This window comes from Periophthalmus magnuspinnatus, chromosome 14 (assembly GCF_009829125.3).
Source record: "Periophthalmus magnuspinnatus isolate fPerMag1 chromosome 14, fPerMag1.2.pri, whole genome shotgun sequence".
In the NCBI taxonomy this organism is placed as follows: Eukaryota; Metazoa; Chordata; class Actinopteri; order Gobiiformes; family Gobiidae; genus Periophthalmus; species Periophthalmus magnuspinnatus.
In genome coordinates, this window is record NC_047139.1 from 19,136,621 (window position 1) to 19,162,310 (window position 25,690).

Consider the following 25,690-nt stretch of genomic DNA (forward strand, 5'->3'; position numbering starts at 1 on the left):
GTTGTCCTGAAACAAAAAGTGGACACAATTGAGTCAATAAACTAATCGTCAAAGAGCTGTTGTCCCCAATAGTGTCTTCTTGCCCTCAGCTAACAAATGAATATACTTACAGTGTATTTATACCATCAAAACAGTGTACCAGTTTAGTCAAAGTGGCTGAAAACTGATAGACGCACAAATAAGAGATGCTTAACATAACATTACGAAGGCTAGGTCAAAGAGATCCAAATCAAATAACAATACAAATAAAGATTTAGGGTAAAGACGGGCATAACACTACAGACTGTATAAAGAAGTGGACTAAGTGAGTGTGACGTCACCGATAGCGTTCAGCTCAAATGAAGATCATCAAGGCGAGGCGAGCAGTTATAGGGGCCGATTTGGAGCCGAGTTCTATGTTTGGAATTCCAACTGCGAGTATCATAGCAACCAAAGAGCCAATCTGGAGTGAGGCTGTTGAGGGTAATGTTCGTTCTCTAGTAATCTCCGGTCAATCAAACAAAGACCGAAGACAAAAATGACGAGTCTGGCTCCAATGGCTCCAACTGTCGCCCTCTGTAACTGCTGCTGTCAGAGTCGATGGAGCCAGTAGCGCGCCCATGCTCACTTCCTATATCCATTTATATATACAGTCTGGTTCTGACGGTAAACACAAGAGATGACGTATATGATTTATGGATCTAGCATGTTCGGACTTATTACACTTCGTCACCGCAGCAACAACGAAACCATATTCTCTCCAAGACAAGCCCACACAAATACGTAATTAAATGAGAAGAATGCTCTCAGCTTTATTACCAGCGCGGATTAAAATGGACTCCATCAAATCTTGTTAACTGATCAAATTCGATGCTATGCTGTTGTCATTCACACGGGCGTTTTAGTATCGACGTCAGCAGGCGATGTCCCAACACGATGACGCGGAGACGATGAGAAAAAGAGTTGGATTGATGGATGGCTGTGTGGCAAGGCAATACAAGGTGAAAGAAAATGTAATTATAGTGGGAATTGTTAGCGTTCTGGCCTGCATGGAATCTAATTATGAGCCTTCCAGTGTTAGCCCACGGCACACGAGGACTGGATGAGGGAAGGATATTTGGGTTTAGAGACTTTTAGAGGGTGCGCCATTCATAACAGACAGGACATTTGTGCAGCTTGATAATTGTGTGACTAACAGGAAAATGACAAGGCTTTAAATTCTGAGTTGTAATAAACGCATACAGAAATATATGAGTTTTTGTGTTACCTATACAAAAGAATAGCTTGAAAAGGTTTATTGAAATTTTGGTAGCATAGAAAGAGAATGAACAGGTACTGGTCAGACGCAGATATTGTGTTGAGTGGAGGTGTGGAAGGATGTGTTCTGCCTGTGTGTTGTAGCATACAACGGGACAATCGAACATAATTGTGTCCATATTAATGTAACAGGACACGTGGAGGTCAGTTAATTTTGATGTGACCATAATGCTTCACGTTTAGAGGAAAGGTTTCATAAATGAGCATGCCAAGTATATAATGCTTATAATGTAGCTTTGTGCAGTTAAAGGCAATGAAAGTCTTTGGATGACAAAAAGAAAAGAAAAAAAAAAATAAATATATATATATATATATATATATATATATATATATATATATATATATATATATATATATATATATATAATAAAGAAATGCATCCCACTGGAGGAGCTGGGGGAAGTGTCTGGGGTGAGGGAAGTCTGGGAGTCCCTGCTTAGACTGCTACCTCCGCGACCAGGCCATTACATAAGTATACTGTTTTATTAAGGAAGATCATCATTCATGCTGAACAACATGCTAACAACATGCGAAGAGAAACAGGACTGTAGTGTGCTAAAATGTAAATTCTAAAGTAGTAAAGTAGGCTAGCGTCAACAAAGGTAACTGTGTTTAATATACTAGCTTGACTCGTGTCTGTGTGGAGTTTGCATGTTCTCCCTATGTCTGGGTGGGTTTCATCCAAGTTCTACGGTTTCCCCCATAAACCCATGACATAGGTACAGTCCTCCAGTTAAGGTATTCCTGACCATGCCTAGCTCAAGATCTGGAGATGGGTCAAATGCAGAGGACACATTTCTCTACGGCACATGTCAAACTCAAGGCCCGGGGACCAAATGCGGCCCGCCACGTCATTTTGTGTGGCCCGCGAGAAGGCAAATTAAAAGGCATGACTGTCATAATATAAGTCTATGCTGCTTTAATGTGTACATTGATCCTAAATTAATGAGATTTTCCCAACAAGTGGAGAAATATTTGCAAATAATCATCACAAAATGTTCACGAAAAGGAAAATTGTCAGCATGGAAGGAAGTTAGAAGGACTTTAAGGAGAAAAACCTGTATGTTTTTTGTGTTACGAGGAAGGGTCGGCACAATCTACGTCTACGTCATTTTGACACCAAACACGGAGCCAAGTGTGCAAAAGTTAGCCTGCAAGAAAAACAACACATTGTCCAATAATGAAAAGGCTGTAAAAGTGTGTGCTCTGACCGGATACACACTTTTAAAAATGTCAGTTTATCAGGAAATATGCAGTTTCACAACAACTTCAATAAGTAATAAATACAGAAACAGTTATTTAACAAGTTATAAAGTAGTTACATTTATTTTACATGTTTGTTTACATTTAATGACATTTATACAGCTGCACAGTTACATCTGGCCTTTAATGACACCATTTTGCTGATGTGACCCTCGGTGAAAATGAGTTTGACGCCCCTGCTCTACGGGGACAGTAAAGCGCACCACACCTTACCCTACAAACTCTGAATGACTTTGTATGTTGGTCACGTCCTTTTGCTTTCTCACTTCCTACTACTACGTTCCAAAGGCAACACTGTTTACCCAGCTTCCGCAAAGTACTTCTGCTGCTATCCATACGTAGCCCAGCGTCGGCACTAGTCTGTTTTTGCGCTAGCATGGCAAACAGCTCAGAACCTAGCCAATCTCCAAAGCTCCCAGTGGTCGTGCGCGCCCTGCCTCATCCTTTAAATATTTAACCTGAATCCTGGATCTCCAGCCAGCGCAGAAGAATAAAATGTTAACATGATGTGGGGCCGTGGTGTGTGGAGGTAGAGATAAGTGTCTGCGAAAGGTTGGGGGCCACGGTGGACCTCAGCAGTGGCATCCATTAATCGCAGTCTCCAGAGAGGACTCGTCTCCACCTAAGTCGATTTGAGTAGGAAGAGCCTTGGGAAATTAGTACGCTCCTCATAGTGGCCCATAATAGTGGCTGTTCGTGCAGGAGGCAGAGCGTGGCAGTGTCTTCAGCTCATGTGTATGCAGACTAGGGAAGGATTCAGATAGTTTTACTCAGGTATATCAAGTTTTCAAACAATATTTTTACTTCTACTTGGGAAATGTATTGTATTTTACAGTGTAACCGTACTCTTGGGTATGTTCATGCGTTCATGAGTCACAAAACCTGGCACTAAACCGAGATTAGAACAGGACTAAAGCAGGACTATAACAGGACCAAACCAAGTATATATATACCAGGACTAAACTTGCCTCAAACCAGGATCGAAACAGGTGTTCAGACTATCCTGGGACAAAACCTGGAAGTAAACCAGGATTAGAGCACTAGACTAGAACAGGACTAGAACAGGACTAAACCAAGACTAAACCAGGACTAAAACTGGACCACAACAGGACAAGAACAGGACTAAACCAAGTCCACATCAGGACTAAACTTGGCTTAAACCAGGATCGAAACAGGTGCTCAAACTATACTTGGACAAAACCCGGAACTAAACCAGGATTTGGACAGGACTAAACCAGGAATATAACAGGACCAAACCAAGTCTACATTAGGACTAAACTTTGCTCCAACCAGAACCAAAACAAGTGCACCCTTACTTTCTCTTTTTCTCCTGCGAGTAAATCTAAAGTAACTTGAGGTTTATGTCGACAATATGAAATGACTTGAACATTTGTGTTTCTTGCCGCTCTGTCAGATATCATTCAGTTTTTCTCATTTTTGCGTCTGTTTGAAAATACCAGATATCATGTTATATTTAATGTGTTGTCCTTCACATTACATTAACTTCAATTTATAAATCAAATATTATGTTAAGACAGTTTCTCTTACAATAGGCTCTGTGCACAGTAGCACCTGGCGAACTCACTGTTAGCGTCACTACTTCCTGTCCAGTTTTATCTCTATGAGGTTTTTACCGAGTCAGGCTAAAGTGAATAAATATTTAAAGATGAGACAGTGGAAAGGGAGCTGCAGGTGGAAGTCACTGACAACATGTTAAACACTACACAAATAAAATGAAAACTTCACCAGAGGACGCTTCTGTGTTTAGAAAGAGACCTGTTTGCAAACTTTGAGGCATAATAAATATTAAAATAACACCATGTATTCCTCGAGCGTATTACTATTACATGAGAAGCCGTTTTCCCAAATACAGTTTTACTTGAGAAATTTTTTGGATCATTACCTTATATTTCAACTTGGGTTATAGAATTATTTTGTAACAATACCCAGTGATTTTACTAGCCCTGTGACTAAATGACTACATCGACTTGTCGTTCAGTAAATGTCAGATGGAACAATCGTTTTTGAGGATCAGTATGTATCATGTGTACTTTTTATTTACACTAGTGGGAGCTTTTTGGGTTTTTTTCTGTGTTCTCAGTGTAATCCCTCAGTCGTCCAGGTATGAGGCAGCAAACAAACTGTAAAGGAATAAGTATATCTGACCAGAACTGAAGAAGAGGCTTAGACGATCTTCAGACGTCTTCACTCTAAACTTTTTGTCCAGTTGATAGATTTGGATTTTTGGATCTTTTACTATTTTTCTGTGTTTTAAGATTTGGGCTGTAGAGGGTTGAATAAAACCCCTGCTATATACTTTTAGCATCTCATATTTTTTGAACAATATTTTACATTTAGATCCACTTTAGGAGATTATTAAGTAATTTTAAATATTTTTGTTTCAGCAATTTTTCTCACTTAAAGTTTGTTCATGCATGGCTGTCCAAAATATCAAAAAACAGATACTAATCGATACTAAAACTAGTATTGCAACTGGATACTCATTTGAGCAGGTATCAATACTAAAAATGTCCCATTCACAAGACAAAAATGAACGTTTCCTGAAGCTTTAGAATGATCTTGAGCTGTATCAGGACAAGTATAAGACACATAGACTAGTATACGCCATGGACCACTATGAACCTACTGGACAACTGAGGGATTACACAGATATAAGGACAGACAGATGGGAATATAAAAGAAAGTACTACCATTTAATGTTGAAAATCACATTCTATTGTCTAAAGAAAGTGTGTGTCATTCCTTAGTTTCGAAATTGGGTTTGAAACTTAGTAGCGTGACAGCACTATTATTATGACAGGCCTATAGTCTACTCACTTATGTGTGTATGTTTAGGACATACATAAGTGCTGCATTCACAATCCACTGTCTCCACTGGATGCAATTAAAGCCACGTCCTGACTATATTACAGTTATCCCGAGTCTCTGCTGTCCTTATGTTCCATTAAGACGTTTAACAGCTTTTTGCACTTAGAAAGAAAGAGTCCTCATCGCCAGAAGCCGCTGGTCAGGAGAGAATACAGAGCTATAGTCAAATGTAATACCCCAACCAAGGCTTTTTACAACTACATTATTCCAAATCTGAATGTTCGATTTTCAGGACTTTGATTGCAAAAAACTTCCATTTTTCATTGCGTGAATGGCTGGGGACAATTATCCAAAAGCTCTTTTCATTACCAAATTTGTGATGTTTCGCCTAAACCCTTTCAAGTTTTCCTGCCATTTTAATACGATGAAAATTCTTGCAAAAATGTAATGGGTTTTTATAGTGCATTGGTAATAGAGTTTAACAAGGAAGGATTCTGCCTTTGTAAGAATTCTTGAGAAATATTTTCATTTATAAGAAGTATAACTGTGGATTTTGACTAAGAATTGAACCCACATAACACATAATCCTAGCATCAATATACCCAGACTATTTTAATTCACGTGTAGACACATCATATGCCACAGGACTATAGACTATAATCCTGTGGCATATTATATATAAATGGACATAGCTAACCTGCTACCCGCCGCTTTCCAAATTGGAAGTGATCGTGGGTGCACGACCGGCTCCATCGCTCCAATTCACTTTGCATTTAATAATTGTCACCTCTCTCTATCAGACTTCTCATTTTGTTCTTTAAATGTTCATATTAACCCGCTTTTTATTTCACTATTGTGTCCGTAAATAAAGATATGACCATTAATAAAAGACAAATCGGATGCAAAGGTCGCTCCTGCTAATGTTAGCAAGAGGCAGGCGAGCAGGAACAGCCTCACTCCAGATTGGCTCGTTGGTTGCTATGATACTCACAGTTAGAATTCCAAATATGGAACTCCAAATTGGCCCCTATAACTGCTGGCCCTGATGAGCTTGATAGTGGAATCTGCTTCTAGACAGTCTGAAATTGTCTGTAGATTTGAATCATTTTACAAAAAATTAGAAAAAGTGAATTTAAGATAATCAAATGTGTCCCTATCAGTCTACTTAATGTCTAAGGTTCTGTATTCACTGTAAAAACTTGCACATAATTGATTTTTTTTACATTGGTATGGACTGTGGGAAACAAGGTATTGGACATGGGGACATTTATTGTATTTACTGCAAGTGTCAATGATGAACTGTCTTAAAATGTAATTGTATTGGCATGTGTATTTTAATGTGTATTTTAATGTGTGTTCAACTGCACAGGGACTCCAGATTGAAAGGAGCAGTAGCTAAATCTGGTACAAATCATCTCTTCTTTTGTAAGATTAATGAATTTGTACATGGTCCCTGACAAATAAGAAGGAAGAAAGGAAGAAAGAAAGACACTAGAGGCAAAGCTAGAGAAGTGTCTTGCCCAAAGACAGAAGGGAGTACGCATTATCAGTATAAGCCATTGAACCGGCAGCGCTTTGGTTAATGTGGAAATGGCTCCACCAGATTAGCTACTACCACCTCATAGTATCCAAGGCTATTTCAAAGTACATCCATTTGGAAGGACAGACTTGAATAATTGGCAACATGAACATGCTGACTCAAACAAAGACATCCATGCTGCTTAAAGCTTCACCGTGAACATTTTGTAGCCGAGGGTCACCTACTCGTCTCCACGGAGATGTTTTGGCTTTGGCCTAAAACTAGATATATTAAAGGTCCTATATTATACAAATTGTTGTTACCTCTTCAAAAATATACCTGGAGTTGTGTTTTGTTTCATTCACATGTTCAAGTGATCCTTTATTGTTAGTCTGTCTACATCTCCAAAGCTCAAAATGCTCTGTTCCACCAACTCCAGGTTTGTTTGTGATGAGTAAACAACATTAGAACAAAAATCAGAAAAGAGAGTAATATGGGCCCTTTAATATATTTAGTGTTTATGTCACTATTTCACAGCTCTCGCCTCTGCTGATCTGACCTGGAAGTTGGCCTAATGGTGCCAAATATGTATAAAGGTAGCAATGCCATTCTATACAGTATTCTCAAAAAAGCAACAACATCACCATGGAGACAATGAAGTGTATGCACCATAGACTGTATACAGAAGTGGACTAAATGAGTGCGATGTCAACCATAGCGTTCGACTCCAGTCAAATGAAGCTCATGGAGGCTAGCAGTCATAGCGTTTGGAATTTCGATCGCGAGTATCATAGCAACCAAAGAGCCAATCCAGAGTGAGGCTGTTAAAGGTAACGCCCCTTCCTGCCCGCACTGCTTAGCAACGCTGTCAATCAAACCTGTTGCTAACGCTAGTGGAAGCGACCTCTGCCTGATTTGTCTGTTATTAATGTTCATATCTTGAATAGCGGACAAAATAGCGAAATAAAAACACCAGGATCATGTAGAGCCGGTTAATTTGAACATTTTAAGACCAAAATGACGAGCCTGACAGCAGCAGTTACAAAGAGAGGAGCCACAGTTTTTCAGTGTAAAGTGAATTGAAGCGAGAGTCGATGGAGCGGAAAGAGCTCCCACTGCAACGCTCACTTCCCAATTGGAACGCGGCAGCTAGCAGGTTAACTATGTCCATTAATATATACAGTCTGTGGTACACACCCTCAACTAGCAAAGTTACAATGTTCACATTTAGTATCAAGTTTTACTATTGAAATAAGTATTCTGGAAGCAAAAATGTTCTATACAAAAAAAAAAAAATCACGTCTCGCACTTATATCTTTGAATTGAATTGGACCTCAGTGGGTGTCATCTTTAGTAATCAGGACCGGCTCCTCCAGACTTAGACCTCTGACTCATGTGCACCATTATATTGTAATCAAACCGTATAATGAAACACAACTCTCGTTCCACTCTTTCAAACCCGAACCCACCTCCTTTTGTAAAGAAATGACAGAGTGTTACAGCGTTGGCACATAAACAATTCCATTCACTCTGCAGGTGGTGTAATGCCTGGTTTGAACCTAGAGTTTCCGTCACCATTGAAACTAACCCATAATTATGTTTGTCCATACACCATCTCTTTCAATTGGCTCCAAACAACACAGGAAGAAAGGCGTTTGGGGCACTTACTTTAATTCCGAATGTGTTGCCACCCTCAGATTTGGCAGTTGTCAGAGAGGGCATCTAGCTAGCTTGTTAGCACACCGCGCAGCGAGGGGTAGAGGAGTCCTGGCGTCTACAACATCATTTGTGGATAAAACTGTACAATACGTTCTGAATTTCTGGCAGGATGAGAAAGCCAGTACAAATTGGATGCATGGAAATGAGAGACCCCATAGAACGACACGCAGCTGAAAACGCTTTAACAACTCTTATTTTGTATGTGTGGCTCAAATTAGGCAAGTAAAGTTAAAAGGTGCACTGTGAAACTTTTTCTAGGGGGAGATGTTATTGTTTTGTCTGGAATGTCCCAAAAGTATGGCATTAAACGTTTGTATTATTCAAATTACAAATGTTTTTTTTTTATCTGACAAAATACATACATGTCTCCACAGATATGAACTACCGGTGTCCAAGGTGATGGATATGTTTAAAGCCATACTGTGAAATATTCCAAGTAATATCATGCCCATGTACCTGATTTTGTTATTCCTCACTGACCTTATGTACTAAGAGCATTCTAGATATTGACTGTTATGAGTTTATAATCACTTTTCACAACTTTCAGAGGCCTGAGCAAGGTTTTCCATCGTGGCAATGCTAACAACAACTAGCATGCGAACTGTGCACTTCCAAATAAAACTTTTTTTTTTTTTTTGTATAAATGTAGGCAGTTCACAGTAGACTTATTTGGACTGCAAGAACTGCAAATACATCTGTCCCATAGCTTGTATAAAGAAGTGGACTAAGTGAGTGCGACGTCACCCACAGCGTTCAGCTCCAGTCCATATTTGGAGTTCCAACCACGAGTATCATAGCAACCAAAGAGCCAATCTGGAGCAAGGCTGTTGAAGGTGATTCCCCTTCCCACCCGCACTACTAGTTTGGCAGGGAGCGGACGCTTAGCAACTCTGTCAACCTCGGAGAACGAAGGCGCCTGATTTGTCTGTTATTACTGTTCATATCTTGATTTATAGATTAAAAATAGTAAAATAAAAACGTGCTCTACATAATTTTAAGACTAAAGCCAAAGTCGATGGAGCCGGAAGAGCGCCCATGCTCACTTTCCATTTGAAACAGAGCGGCTAGCAGTTTAGCTATGTCCATTTATATATACAGTCTATGATCTGTACTGGGGCAAATACATGGAAAAGTTTGCGACAAAAAAAATGACAAAAAAAAATGTTACTCATGAAAATCTACCCTAATGTGAACAAAGTATTGAAAAAACAGAGTTTCTGAGTGTGGGCTGGAGTTGCATTCCAACCAGTGAGAAAGTGGCATGGGAGTTAGTGCGTTTGTTCTGTCCCACTTACAAAACTGGCTTTGCTGTGTCTCTGGGGGGGCGGCGACGATGCAAAAGGGAATACAAAAGGAGGGACATATTTTTGTTTCGGCATTACTCAAAAGTTCTATTCCTCAAATGTGCTGCGAAATCACAATGTCTCAAAGTTTAACAAGAGCTGGTGTGAGATGGCGAAAAGTTAGGGAAATATTTGCATAGCTACTACGATCCCAGAGAGACGCTGACGGTAATACAAAGAATGAACTTCAAACTTTTATATAATAGCGCAACTGGATTTTTAAAACTACTTTGCCAAAAGCATAACCAAGCATTAAACTAAAGGAGCAGCTAAAACAGTCTGAGGTAACATGGACCAAAAAGTTAAAGCGAAACGTGGAACATTCTACATTAGATGGATCAGTTTTATGCCATTCTTTGAAACAAGGGTTATAACAAGTTACCGGTCAGGTTTGTGGAAAGGCAGGCCCGCTGATGGTAAGGATCTTAATTGTGTAAGATTTCACCCAAAAATAAAATATAAAGCTTTTTTTTTTTTTCTTTTTTTTTTTTATGTCTGCATAAAACACCCACAATAAAAAAAAAAATTAAAAAAAAAGCCTTATATTTTATTTTTGGGTGAAATTTTACACAGTGGAGCATTAAATAAATCCTTATGTATGTATCACCTACATACATACAAGCTTTTGGTTATTTTGCTTGAAGTTGGAAGCAAAATAACGGAAAACTGTCACTCGGCCGGCCTGGGAACGCCTTGGGGTCCCACCAGAGGAACTGGAGGAAGTGTCTGGGGTGAGGGAAGTGTGGGAGTCCCCGCTTAGACTGCTGCCCCCATGACCCGGCCTTGGATAAGTGAAAGAAAATGGATGACTGGATTGTACGTGTCACCAAAACCTTAAAAAAAAGTCAAAAAAAAAATTCCACCAGATGGCGCTCTGAAAAGTCGTTGGTGTGAAACTGAAGTCAGTGGTGGTGACTGTCAAAGTTTATACACTGAAAATATTGGAGTTGAGCAATGACATGATTGATTGATTGATTTGATAGGCATAAGTCTGTACATTAATTGTTTAACATACAACATTTAAAGCTAAGGCTAATTTGCTAACTTTCTTCTGCTTCTCTGAGGCAGGCTCATGGGGGAAGGGAGGCTTCCCTAAGACTTCACTCACCCCAGACACTTCCTCCAGCCCCTCTAGTCAGACCCCAAAGTGTTCCCGGACCAGCCCCAAAAGGCTTTTACAAAGGGCAAAAGAACACACAGGGTTCACTTTATGATATATGATTTACAATCAGATGATGTGGACTTTAAAAACACAGAAGAACTTCAGAGATGTGCAGATGTACCACAACTCTGGATAAGGAGATACAAGGAGTCAGCACATACAGAACAGTCTGCAACGTGTGTAAATGAAATGACACTTGATATTTATTTGATGGGGCAACATCTTAATACGATTAAAAGCTCAAAAAAGTCAGTTTGGCATCGTCCAAATCTCAACTCTACTAAATATGCACTCAGTGACGTCTAGAAAGTAGGTGATGGTTCTAGGGCTCACACCTACACTGTGTTCACTTCACTCCCTTAAATGTTTAAATGCACAAAATCTAAAAAGAGAAAAAGAGTCAAAATGAACGATTTGGGGAAAAAAATTTCTATCAAGTGTTTAAATGTGATTAGATTTGTGATTTTTGTTTCATTAAGAGGACTCTGTTCAAAGTTCATGTCATTTTAAACATGCCCAGAAAAAAATGACAAAAGGACAAATATTAACAAAACTAAACCAATACGAGAGTCAGAACATGTTTGTACAGAGCTAAACTACAGGGCTAGATGTTTTTTTGTTTTTTTAATGCTGAATAAGAGCCCATGGAGACACAGGGACGGCATCTGACACACAAGGACTGTTCAGAACATATTTGTACAGATGTAAACTACAGGGTTAGCCGTGTTTATGTTGTAAAAGCAGGATTTGTTGAGTGTTTGTTGCTTTAAAAATAGCAGCTTTGGCAATTTGCTAATTTTGTCCATTCAAATTGTGATTTTAATTTGATTGTGATTAAATTTACAGGTCGAATAGAGAGCTCTTGGACTCTTTTCATTACAAAAACGGCAGTCCTTTAATACAATATAATGAGGAACAAAAAAAATATTGTTTTTAATTATGTAACTTTTTTCTTTACTACATAATTCCATAAATCAGTGTTCTGTTTGTATATAAAATGTAGAAAGTATAGAATAGTAATAATACAAAAAATAAACAAAAATATTAAAAAAAAATTATAACAAAATAAAATAATAATAATAATAATAATAATAATAATAATAATAATAATAATAAAATAATAATAATAATAATAGAATGAGAAGGCCTGTACAAATTTTGAGTGGTAGTGTATATATGACCAATGAGCTCCTTCGTTTCACTTGCATCAGATAATTAAACTAAAGTGATAGCACTGTCTGAGTCTACTTTGGCCAGACTGATGTCCCTCTGTATTAAAAATATGTAGGGACATCATTATGGACGTTTTGTCAGGTAAACCGTTATGAGCCACAGTGATAAAAATGGTGTTTCTTACATATGTTTGCATCTTGTATCCGGCTGAGCACTGCAGAGGATCTGTTAAAAATCCGAAAATATCAGGCATTCCCCTGGATGTGGAAGCATTGTGTGGTAGTGTGCTCTGTCCATGGTGCTGAAATAGGTGAGCGCGAGGGGAGCTGTCTTTGGTGCTGAAAGAGGTGAGAAGTGTGGGTATCTATGGTAACGTCAAAAGTGCAGGGTGCAGGTCGTGTCAGTATGTCTTCTAAATAAAATACCAAACTGAAAACTGGTACATGCTTTTTTAGATGTTTGGACTGAAGAGGAGCTGTCTGTGGTGCTGAAAAAGATCAATTTCGGAGGATTTTATTGGAGGAATTGAAAGCAGCATGGATTTTGAGATCCTTGGGGCTGGATGAGGCAAGTTGTGTGGTATCACTCTGTGGTGTACGCAGAAGGGAGAGATAAAGTGGAAAACAAAAAAAAAGTGTGAAACAGGAATCTTTGGTTAATCAATTGTAAGATATTATGATTCTTGAAGGCTTTTAGTACCAACTATGAAAATGACTTAAAAAAACACAACTATTGCTGTGTTTCAGATGACGTCACATTTATTGGCCAATTATATTTAATACAGACAGGGGCAGATAGATTTGTTGTTGTAATACAAGAAGTTAATGGGTCTCGTCACCAGTGCTGGATCCCTACAAAGTAAAACTAGTAAAGTACTATTCTAAAGTACAGATACCTACAAATTGTACTTGTAGATTTTAAAGTGGATACATTTGAGAGCAGTATTTGTACTTTCTACTTCACTACATTTTTGAGCTGGACTGAAAAGTAAAGCTTTTTATTTTGTTGTTTTTTAATTGTTTGAGCCCTGCTGAAAAGGCTGAGGGTTTATTTTTAACGAGTTCATAATTTGAGCAAAACAAAAATATACAAATAAAACCAGCTAGAAAAAAAAAAAAAGATTCATTCAACTGTTTCTGTTGAACAAAACTCAGCACAAATCTTTATCAAAATCACTACATTTGAAGCTTTAAAAACCTCAAAAACTGCACGAAATACTTTTACTTTTTACTCTTTAAGTACATTTAAATGGGTACTTTGATACATTTACTAAAGCCGATTTTTTCAGGTGATACTTTTACATTTACTTGATTATTTCTGTACTTTTACTCAAGTAACATAATTGCGTAGTTCTTCCATTACTGCTCGTCACTGAGAGGAATCAACAGGTTTAATATTTGTGCATTTACCTTTTGGATATTTGTACAAGGTCATTTACCCCCATTTGGGAGTAAGACATCATCACATTCTATAATCATAAAACTGTCAATCAAAACTAAACACATAAAGACTGTAAAATGAGTAAAGTATTTGTTTGTTATATTTGAATGAAATTAGCAAATCGCAAAAGCTACAGTTTTTGAAGTACCATTAATTCCTCCACAAACAATTAAATACTTTCTTATTCTACATACAAAAACTGCTGACTGTAGTTTTTAGATGTGTACAAACATGTTCTGAAATGTGCTGGTACTTTTTGATGGTATAAATCATATGCTTTGACACATTAACTTCATTGTAAAACCCATGAAACTCTGATGTACATAGGACCTGTCCAAGGTTCTGAAAAGGTAGTGCCACACAACCGCAAACATCCAACGCATCTGGCTTGAGCGTCAACTTATTCCCGTTTGAACCTCCTCTGTAACACACTGAGCACTTATTCCAACACTTTATTCAACAAATCTCATTAAAACTTTTCTAAATTCCACCATATTCAAAAGCTTAACCATTAACCAGTTCCATTTGACTCTGATACAAACCAATTGTCCCCAGTTGGATAAAAATTAGCAGCTTTTTTAGAAACAATGCGCCCCACACCTGTTCCAGTGTCTGACTGTGGCGGGCGTTCTGGATTTGACCCTATTACACTGAAGTACAAGAGCAGAGCTGTTTCATTAAGACGGGCTTTTAATCCACATGAGCTAATTACTCTGTGTTTGAAGTAGACGAAAGGAGAACATTATGTGGAACCTCTTCTAGCTCAATGATAGAGCCTATGTGACGCTTTGTACAAGTATATGTACAAGTATAAGTACAAGTATAAGTGTAAGTATAGCTCTGTGCTGAAGAATACAGAGCCTGGATCAATGTTCACAATATTTATCTTAATATCCAACAGTTTATTATTCATTTATGTAAATATGGAGCCAGCATCATCTCTCTTCACTTCCCTAATAGTTCATTATTAGTTAATATTATAGTATTTAGACCAGGTGTGTCAAAACTCATTTTCACCGAGGGCCACATCAGCAAAATGGTGTCATTAAAGGCCAGATGTAACTGTGCAGCTGTATAAATGTCATTAAATGTAAACAAACGTTATGTAAAATAAATGTAACTACTTTATAACTTGTTAAATAACTGTTTCTGTATTTATTACTTATTCAAGTTGTTGTGAAACTGCGTATTTCCTGATAAACTGACATTTTTAGAAGTAAGTATCCGGTCAGAGCACACACTTTTACAGCCTTTTCATTATAGGACAATTTGCTGTTTTTCTTGCAGGCTAACTTTTGCACACTTGGCTACATGTTTGGTGTCAAAATGACGTAGACGTAGATTGTGCCGACCCCGCCTCGTAACACAAAAAACACACAGATTTTTCTCCTTAAAGTCCTTCTAACTTCCTTCCATGCTGACAATTTTCCTCTTCGTGAACATTTTGTGATGATTATTTGCAAATATTTCTCCACTTGTTGGGAAAATCTCATTAATTTAGGATCAATGTACACATTAAAGCAGCATAGACTTATTTTATGACAGTCATGCCTTTTAATTTGCCTTCTCGCGGGCCATATAAAATTATGTGGCGGGCCGCATTTGGCCCCCGGGCCTTGAGTTTGACACATGTAATTTAGCTTGAACGAGCTCTTCAGTTAAGCACAAGTCATCGTTTATGAACTGTGCAGGCTTCCATTTATAAGCGTACAAAAAATATACGCAAATATAATGGCTGTTTATATCGTCTTTAAGAAGAGAACTGATTTTACAGATGTAGTTTAATAGCAGTGACACCAACCGTTGCAGCTTAGAGCGCTTGATTAAAAAAGGACAAAAAAGTTTATATTGCATTTGTATATTTATGTATTTAGTAAAACGCAGTATATCATGTATTATACTAACTGTAGACCTCAGCGGTTAGAGGAAATAGGAAGAGGAAGTAGCATTATAAGCCACAATGTTAAACTACTTTGTCAAACACTGTTACTTATCTCATGGCAGTATCTTCAGAGTGATTCATACACACTGCACAACACATATAGCAAATAACCAGCAGCTTAAAGCACCACCGCAGCCAAACGTAACCACAGCACACCTCACTGTCCTCTCCCCCCCCTACCACGCGCCCTTCTCCTCCTCTCCTCTCCTGTCCTGTCCTTCTCTCCTTTGCCCCGCATCACCTTATCAGCGCTGAGAGCTAAAGAGGCGCATTTCTTCTGCAGGAGTTGTTATTGCGCCTGCTGGGTTTACGTTTCCCGACAACCCTTGAAGGCATTATAAATCCCTCTATGTCCAGTAAGCCCGCGAGGAGGGGAGAGGGGCAGGAGGAAGAGGAGGAGGAGGAGGAGGGGGGGGGAGGTCAGCGCAGACAATCTTCCATCTTGAGGAATTGCAAGTCAATCCATCTCTGCGCCCTGGCTCTTTACGACATTTTTATTTATTTTTTTACACTTGGCAACATACTTTCCCCCCGCGCGCGCACACATAACAACTTCACGTGAGTTTCTAGACACACAGACACATAGATACTTGTCTGTTCCCCCCTTTTTCCGTTAGTTCTGCCTCGTCACACAACAATTAAAAGCCGGTAAGTCTTTGGTTAGCAGCTGCTCAAGATTAGTACAGCGCGCTTGAACTGCACGCGTCCATAGCTTAATCCGATACAATCCCCCTCTTTTTCCAACACTGACAGATACTAAAACATTAACTTTATTCATGCCATTTCACAAATCCAAAGAAATTAGCAGCAGAAGCCAGTGCAGGGAACAGAACACATGATAAAGCGTCTTACCTGAGAAACACGCTCTCCCCTTGGCGCACGGTGATGTTGTCCATGACTTTGTTGTCGGACTGCGCGTCTCCTTGGCTGCGGACAGATCCTGCAGGCACAAGAAGCAAGATCCTCAGAGAGAGAAGAAAAGAGAATTTGGAAAACGCGACCCAGTCTCCCCTGACGGACATCGTCGTGTCCAGCCCCGCGCGCGGCGTAAAAACAAAACAAAACAAAACAATCCCAGTCCGAGACAACGAGTCCACTACACGCTCCCCCCAAGTGGTAGTGGTTTCACCCTCGGTACATTCGTCTTAATCCCCAATCTGCTCTCCAGGTAAGCGCGCGCGGTGGGGTTTGGACACGTAGCCAATGCGCGCGCTGCCTGACACTGCCGCTTAAGCACAGAGCGAGGATTAAAAAAAAAAAAAAAAAGCTGCCCGCTGCTTTCGTATTCCTTCCAAGTTTGTTAGCGATAGCAGAGACTAGAGAGAGGAGCTCGGGGGTGCAGGAGTAGCCCGCTGTCTGCTGGAGCTGCCCGAGGAGGAGGCAGGGAGAGGGGGGCAGGCGGGAGGGAGAAGTGACACAGTCCGAGAGGAGAGAGAAGCAAGACGCACAACGAGCCAAGTGTGTCATTTACAGCGCTGTCAATGGCTCTGTGTGTGTGTGTGGGTGTGTGTGTGTAGGGGTGTGTGTGTGTGTGTGTGTGTGTGTGTGCGTGTGTATGTGCGCGGTGCATTGTTGTTTGGGTGAGTGACGTCACACGCGGCATAAGACTTTATAAGAGACAGAGAGGAGCAAAAATTGTGCAAACATATGAGGAAATACTTCAAACTTTAAATGTCAGAGTCTGTCTGCAAAGCCACTGGACCCGGGAACTCTCCAACGGGACAAGACAGGTGCCCTTCAACTACTGCATCGACAATAAAGTTTAAGAAGTACTTTGGGAAATATTACACAAAATAAATTCCACTTTTTTTTTCCTTTTTTTTTTTCTTTTTTTTAAATGTGCTGAAGCATTTTCAAAATGCAACTTCTGTGATACTCAGATTGAGACTTTAAACATCTATTCTGGAAACATTTGGAACTTTATTCAACTAAAATGTGTTAATTTGCTAATTCTGTTGGGTAAATATCATTTGCACAAAATTAAATTTGCAGAAAAATGTGAACTTCTGTGTAAAGTATTTTCGATGGATGTTAATGTGTTTATGATGTGATAAAACAGTGGGACAAAACTCAAGCCAAACTATTCATATCCATATATTAAAAAAAAAATTTAAAATAGTTTGAAATAGAGATTATAGGAGTTTAGTCTTGGAACATAGACCTCTGGCAAAAAAATAAAATAAAATTAAAAAAAAGAAAGAAAGAAAAAAAGATAATTTTGTTAATGAAAGGAAAAAAAATGTTTTGCTGTACATTTTACTTTATTATTTAGTTCTCATGTTTTGTTGCTTCAAGTTTTCTTGTTTTTCATTTTTTCTCTTTCTTTTTTATTTAAATTATTGTTATTTTGCTGTTGTTCAATTAATGTGCTGTTAAATAAGTAATAATATTAAAAAAGGACTAAAGAGGACCAATCAGATCAAACTTACATCTGATGACATGGCGAAATAAAAGAACTACTCTCCTCTGTCGTTGTCAGAGGAGGGTAGACTAGTGCCAAAAAATGTAGGCTTCTTAAGTACAGTTACTTTAAAATTGTCAAGTAGAAATCCAAACTATAGGTCATAGAAATTACTTGAAAAAAGTATGTGGGGAGCTGCTACTCAGGTAAAAGTAATAGTAAGAGAATCATTTGAAGTTAATGCACTGTGAAGGACAAAACATGAAAAACTGCAGCACATCTGGTATTTTCAAACAGACACAAAAATGAGACAAACTGAATCAGATCTGAAAGAGCTGCCAGAAACACACCATTTTAAAAGTCCTATATTACACAAAATGATTTAAGCCATGTTCTAATGCTGTTACCTTTTCAAAAACAGGCTTAAAGTTGTGTTTTGTTTCATTCACACATGTTTGAGTAACACTTTACTATTAGTCTGTCTACATCTCCAAAGCTCAAAATGCTCTGTTCCACCTTGTGATGTCATGAAGTGGTAGTTTTCAAGTTAACAGCTCCTTTTATCTTTAGATTAGAGATTGACAATTCCAGGGCTGAAATTATCCAAATGATTCTAGTGAAAGTGTATGGAGTTTAAAAACACACTGGAGCACTTCCTGTATTACAACATGACATCACAAGGTGGAACAGAGTGTTTTCTGTTTGAGAGAAGAACTAAATATGCAGGGTTTGTGCGTTTAACATGTGTGAATGAAACAAAACACAACTCCAGGTCTGTTTATGATGAGGAAACAACATTAGAACAGATGAGAAAATAGCTTTGGTCACAATGTTTCACTTCAGTAAGAAAAAAGATGTAGCAGTGGAACTTAAAGTATAGAAATATTGTATATTGTGGAAATAAAGTAAATAATTTGAAATATGTGTGAAGAACAAACTTTCTATAGGAGTCAAAGTATGAGGTCTGGAAATTACTCTGAAAGGAAAAAAAATGTATTTAAAAGTCAGTTATATTGAGTCAGTTATATTTAGCGGGGTAAATGTATAGGCTGATTGAACTACTCCCCTCTGATATATGTGGAATATCAAATTGTTAGTCTATATTAAACAGTGAAAGGATCTATCCCTGCCCCCTGCCCTTGACCACCTGCCCCCTGTGCTGTACCACCTGCCCCCTGTGCCGTACCACCTGCCCCCTGTGCTGTACCACCTGCCCCCTGTGCCGTACCACCTGCCCCCTCTGCTTCTCAACACTGACATGTTTCTGTATTGAAAGTAACAGGTCAGCAGTGATGGGAAGAATACTTTGAGGATGTATCTAGTTACAGAATTCTGAATACGTGCATTAAAATGTATTACATAGGCCAATCAGAGTACTGTGTTCTAAATACTCTGTAAAGCACTTGTGTACAAATTGCACTATACAAATAAACTTGCCTTGCCTTTACTTTTACATAGAGTTTTACACAGAATTTCATTGTATTCGAGACTTAAAACATGGGACATAATTACAAACAGATTTTTTTTGTGTGTATTAATTAATGTATAATTAACGACAAAATCACACATGAGTGCACTGCAGGAGCAACACACACACGTGCACACACACACACACTATAAGAGCTGTGTTTTCTTTATTCTCACTGATTCTGTGCAGTTCGAAGCTAAAATTGCAGATGAAGCACAGCCATGCAGGGGTGGATGAAATACTCACTCAAGTTTGTTAAGTATTTTTAAGTAAATGTAGTAATATTGATTAAAATGATATGGATTTTGGTCAACAGTAACAATACAAATCAATTTTGGATTTTTTTTACTCGAAAACGTTAGTCAGGATGTTACTGTACCACAATACAGTTACTCGAAATTAGTATTCAGTACATGTAATTTTGGCCCATGTATTGAGTTACCTCCCAAATATAGACTGTATAAAGAAGTGGACTAAGTGAGTGTGACGTCACCCATAGCGTTCAGCTCCAGTCAAATGAAGGCTAAAGGTTATAGGGGGTGAATTTGAAGTCAATCCATATTTGGAATCCCTACCGTGAGTATCATAGCAACCAAAGAACCAATCTGGAGTGAGGCTGTCGAGGGTAACGTCCTTTCCCCCCTGCACCGCTGGTTTAGCAGGGAACGGGCGCTTAGCAACGCTGTAAATCAAACCTGTTGCCAAAGCTAATGACCACTAGAAAAGAAGACACCTGATTTATCCGTTATTAATGTTCATATCTTGATTTATGGACACTATAGCGGAATAAAAACACCAGGATCATGTAGAGCAGGTTAATACGAACATTTTAAGACCAAAATGATGAGCCTGACTGCAGCAGTTACAGAGAGAGAGGCCACAGTTTTTCAATGTAAAGTGAATTGGAGCCAGAGTCGATGCAGCTGGAAGCGCATCCACGCTCGCTTTCTATTTGGAACACGCCACCTAGCATGTTAGCAGTGTCCATTTATATGTACAGTCTATGTTCCCAACACTGTTATCCGTGAGACCAAATCTTGTTGTAAAGTGTAGTACAAAAGTGTCGAGTCCAGTGTCATTGTTTAACAGAACACTCACAGCTAGAACCTTGTGCCAACTGAGCTCAAGTATTTGTATTGTGTTGTATTTGGAAGCGTTTGAACAGCCGGGGCTCAAAGACACTCAAACACTTGTCCTTCACAGTGGTCAGCCCAGATCAGTAAAACAAATGCGATCTCTCTCTCCTCGTTCGGGCCATTTTGAGTCTATTCAGGGCCAGTTTTATTATACAACACATCACTGCTGCTTCTCTGAGAATGCTGACCAAATGAAATCGTTAACTAAGAACACACACAGCTGTTTCTATCCCATTTAAAAGGTCCTGTATTAAGGAAAATGGACTAAACATGTGTCAATGAAACAAAACACAACTCCAGGTATGTTTGTGATGAGGAAACAACATTATAACATACATCAGAAAACAGCAACAGGTTTTCATGTTTTTCTAATTATGACTTCGTTTGGTGTGATCGTGCCAGTGTTAAATATTTATAACAGGTTTATATCAGCTAAGTAGCAACTCTGCGGAAATAAAAGATGAGAAAAATACAGGAAGTAGCTCTAAGTTGAAGAACACTCCCTCTATCCAAGTTATCAACACTAAAACCTCCATTTTCTGGCACTTAAACCTTGTACTCGTCGTTTTGATGAGTGCAATAATTGAATATCTGCTGCGAAATTTAGAACGTTTTGGCTCTTGTTAACATTATATTAGCGGTTATGGGATTACCTCACTGGAAAATACGCTATGTGTCAGAAGAACACTGTATTTAAAAGGGACTACGACGATAGACTGACTCAATATCTCACTTGTTTGTTGAACTTTGATACAGGAGCTTCTAATCCAAGACCTCATGATTGTCTACGTCTAAAAACTGGTCAAAGTCGAATTGAAATGTGGAAAAAAATAAGCTTTTGGTTATTTTGTTTGTAGCTGGCAGCAAAATAACGGAAAACTATGTCTCTCGGCTGGCCTTGGAACGCCTCGGGGTCCCACTGGAGGAGCTGGAGGAAGCGTCTGGGGTGTGGGAAGTCTGGGAGTCCCTGCATGGATGGGTTATTGTGCTTCCAAGGACAGGCAAAACTGGATAGATTGGTGCCACTAATGTACTTTAATAATGTGGTGTTAAAACATTAAAAACAGGAGCAGGTGTGAGTATAAATGTTTAAGTGGACCTCGTTTTTGTATCGTTCTGTATTTTAAACATGAAAAATAGAGTCTGGAGCGCTCATCGGGCTCTCCCTGTAGAAATAAAGACAAATTATTAGAATCGGCCCTTTGAATCCATTGGGCTTTCTCACAGTGTGTGTTAGCCCCGCTCCACCCCTCACTGCGCAATCAATGTTTGATTTCAGATTTCATTTTAACAAACCCCGGGCGTTCTGTCATCTGCACTGCACCAGGGGCCATGAAGAAAATAAAATAATAAAAATAAAACACGCTCCGACAACAAGAGGCATTTGAAATCTTTGCCGGCGTGAAGTTAAACGCGCCCACAGATGCAGTTACCAACGGTCTGTTTTCAAAATGCTTTTTTAAATTCATTACAAACTTTTCCAGAAGCACTCTTACATTTTTGGAGCACGCACTCGCTACCTGTTAAAGCTAATTGCAAATTGGCGAGCGAAAAGAGCAATTAAATGCATTGGATTAAACCAAGCACCAACATGAGACCAAAGTGATGTGTTTGTGAAGCTGTTTGGAGACATAGACTTGAGCGTTTCAGACTGTAAAGAGCAGACGGGAAAAAGAGGAGCCAGTTTTGTAATATGAAACTACTTCCCTCCACTGTGCCATCCATGAAGTAAGACAGGTTTTTTGCTCTGACTGAGATAATAAAGATATACTGTGTACGTTTTTCATGTGGCATACTTGTTATCGTTATTGCATGGTCTGAATGTTTCGCAGTACAGTTGTCCCTCACTATAACGCATTGTGTTCTGCATCCTGATTGGCTAAGGGACTGTAGACCATTGTCAATCAATCTCCTCTGTGCTGTGTCTTCACTAACAGTGGGACTTTTCTGCCTGACAAAACCCACAATGTCGATGAAACGTTCTGCACCGACAAAGACACCTGCGGTCGCACCCAAAAGGTCGAGGAAGATGCTAATCATTGCAGAAAAAGTTGGACTTCTGGACTGGAAGGAAGGTAGAAGTTACGAGGCTGTAGGGCGCCATTACGGCATAAAGGAATCTTCGGTTCATTACATAAAGAATGAGGAAAATAATGTGGTTTTGTTCTATTAAACTGTACTCATTTATTTTTTTTATCTATGAAGGTTTGAACTTTGAGAGTGTTTAAACAAGAGAGAAATGAGAGAAAATGTTAATCCTTGTCTGAGAAAAGTGTATAAAGTGTGTTGTGAGGGGTTTTACAGCTGCAAAACATATATAATAATTGTTAAAAATAAAGCTGACTGCTGCAGATTTCGCCTATTGTGGATTATTTTTAGAACGTAACCCCCACGATAAACGAGGGACCACTGTATGGCAACATATCTTATCTTACATTTGTTCCATTACAGGCATTTCTATTGAAAACAAATGAATTTATTTGATTATTGTGTCTTGTATACAGATATACTGAGCCCTTTAATAGGCTTATAAGACACCAATAACAAAAATACAATAAAATACAACAGACCATTTGCCCGTGTGTTACAAGCACCAATGGACTCATTTAAACAAACTCATTTGCTGCTTCTTTCAGGCTTTATAGAGAAATGATGCCAACTTATAAACATTAGAATTAAACAAATAAAACACTGTGTAGACAAGCTAGTGGCATCGTCATTCATTGAGAAAGATAAGGTCACTGCGCACACAAGGTACTGCGGAACATTTCAGGCAAAGCAATTACATGTCCAAGGAGACAAGCAGGTCACAGACTGTTATAGACTTACATTTGGAGCTCACCAGTAACAGCTCGCTTAGGTTTGGGAAGTCAATTTTCCATATGTTTTTCCCGTTTTCAAAAAATCCAAATAATAAGAGTTCAAAGGCATCGAGGAGGCTAACCAGCTACGTACGAAACTGCTACTTGGGAACCAGCTACATGCTAACTATTATTGTCGTTTTAAGAGAAAAGATTCTGTGACATGTTTTTATAACTTTGCAGTTTATAAAGTTTTTGTTTATAAAGTTTTAAGTAAAAGAACAGGTCTTGTGCTTAATGGGATATTTTGTTCCTGAACCGTGGGGTGAGCGGTCACTGTACCTGGCTTCTCAATGTTCCGTAGTGGTGCATTAATCATGTCTTGCATTTATTAGATTATGCACCACCAACCTTCAGATCAGTGGACAAACCCTCCACAACCAACTGAGCTACTGTCGACGCTTTAATGTTAAAAGAGTAAACGTTTTTGCTACTATATATTTTTTAAACTCAAAGTACAAAGACAAACACGGTTCATAAGTATTTAAAATGATAGTTGCAGGAGAGAATCATAAAGTTAGTCCACAGCGCCCTGTAGTCACACACATTCGTTATGGGGGATTGGACACAATGCAATGTAAACAGAAGAACTAGAAAATAAGTCTTGGTTACTATGGCAGCGCAAGGACAGGAAACAGTGAGAAAACATGTTGAATTATACATCCATGTGTACTTCAGGGGCCGACCGGTACAACGGAACTAGACATGGTTAGATCAACTTGGCTGGAGATGTGCGCACCAACACATAATGGATGAACTCAATATCTCGGATAGTGGCAAGGACAAGTGTAGCTAACCTGCTAGCTGCTGTGTCCTAAATAGGAAGTGAGCATGGGCGCACTTCCGTGTCCAACTCTGGCTCCAATTCACTTTACATTGAAAAACGATGGCCCCTCTCTTTGTAATTTTTGCTGTCATGCTCGTCATTTTTGGTCTTAAAATGTTCGTATTAACCCGCTCTACATGATCCTGGTATTTTTATTTTGGTATTTTCGGTTAATCAGATATGAACATTAATGACAGAGAAATCAGGCGCCAACAGGTTTGATTGACGGCGTTGCCGCACACCTTAAATCAGCGGTGCCGGCGAAAAGGGGGTGTTGCCTTAAACAACCTCGCTCTGGATTGGTTCTTTGGTTGCTATGACACTCGCGATTGAAATTTCTAATATGCAACTTGGGTCCAAATTGTCCGCTATAACTGCTCTAGCCTCGATGAGCTTTATTTGACTGGAGCTGAACGCTGTGGGTGACGTCACACTCACTTAGTCCACTTCTTTTTACAGGCTATGGTGCAACTCTGTGGAAGAAAAATCCACAATAGAACTCTGCAAACGTTGAACCTTATCAATATTTGATTGGGATTGCGTCCACAAACCTGCAAGATTAACTCATCTTTGTAGCTGAATAGCTCCACTTTCTGAGGTCATTGTGAAAGACTGATTTCACTTTTGTTTATTTACACTGACAGAGAAGACGTTGAACTTTCACTCAGTTTTTTGTTTCATGTGGATAGGCCCAGAAATTAAAATGATAAAAGAACCACCAATCTATTGATACACATTAATACACCAGTGTACACAGACCATAGACTGTATATATAAATGCGCATGGCTAACCAGCTAGCCGCCACGTTTGAAATAGGAAGTGAGCATGGACGCACTTCTGGCTCCAATTCACTTTACATTGAAAAACTGCCACCCCTCTTTTAGAACTGCTGCCCTTAAAATGTTTGTATTAACCCGCTCTACATGATCCCGGTGTTTTTATTTCGCTATTTTGTCTGTAAATCAAGACATGACCATTGATAATCTACCAATGATGTTTATGACAAAAGTGGGATCAAACCGCCAACCTTCAGATCAGAGGACAAACGCTACCAAATGAGCTACTGCCGCCTTCCTTAAAAGATTTTAACCATAAACCAGGTCAACAAATCTGCCATCTGACACCTTAACAGCCAGTTCTAGCTTAGACTTCTGACCCGTCCTTCAGCTGTTTTAAACTATAGACATCCTAGACGTTTATGATTTCACATGAACCCAACCCATTGAAGCTAGTGAGGTTTGCATTGTTCCATATTGAGGGTTCAGTGTGACAGTGATGCAGTGCCCTGTTCAAATGATACTATTTATAGTG

The 25,690-nt window shown here is 39.0% G+C and overlaps 1 protein-coding gene across 3 annotated transcripts in view; it reads right to left on the reverse strand.

The window, feature by feature from the left end:
* Positions 1 to 25,690, reverse strand: part of ntm (neurotrimin) — a 945,217-nt gene that overhangs the window by 184,737 nt on the left and 734,790 nt on the right. For 2 of the 3 annotated variants that reach the window (XM_055226834.1, XM_055226832.1), the window contains exon 1: positions 16,539 to 17,064. In XM_055226834.1, coding sequence (XP_055082809.1) covers positions 16,539 to 16,708 — 170 coding nt within the window. In that variant the 5' untranslated portion in view covers positions 16,709 to 17,064. Of the gene's footprint in view, positions 1 to 16,538; positions 17,065 to 25,690 lie in introns of those variants that run through there. The other variant, XM_055226833.1, reaches the window with a different exon arrangement.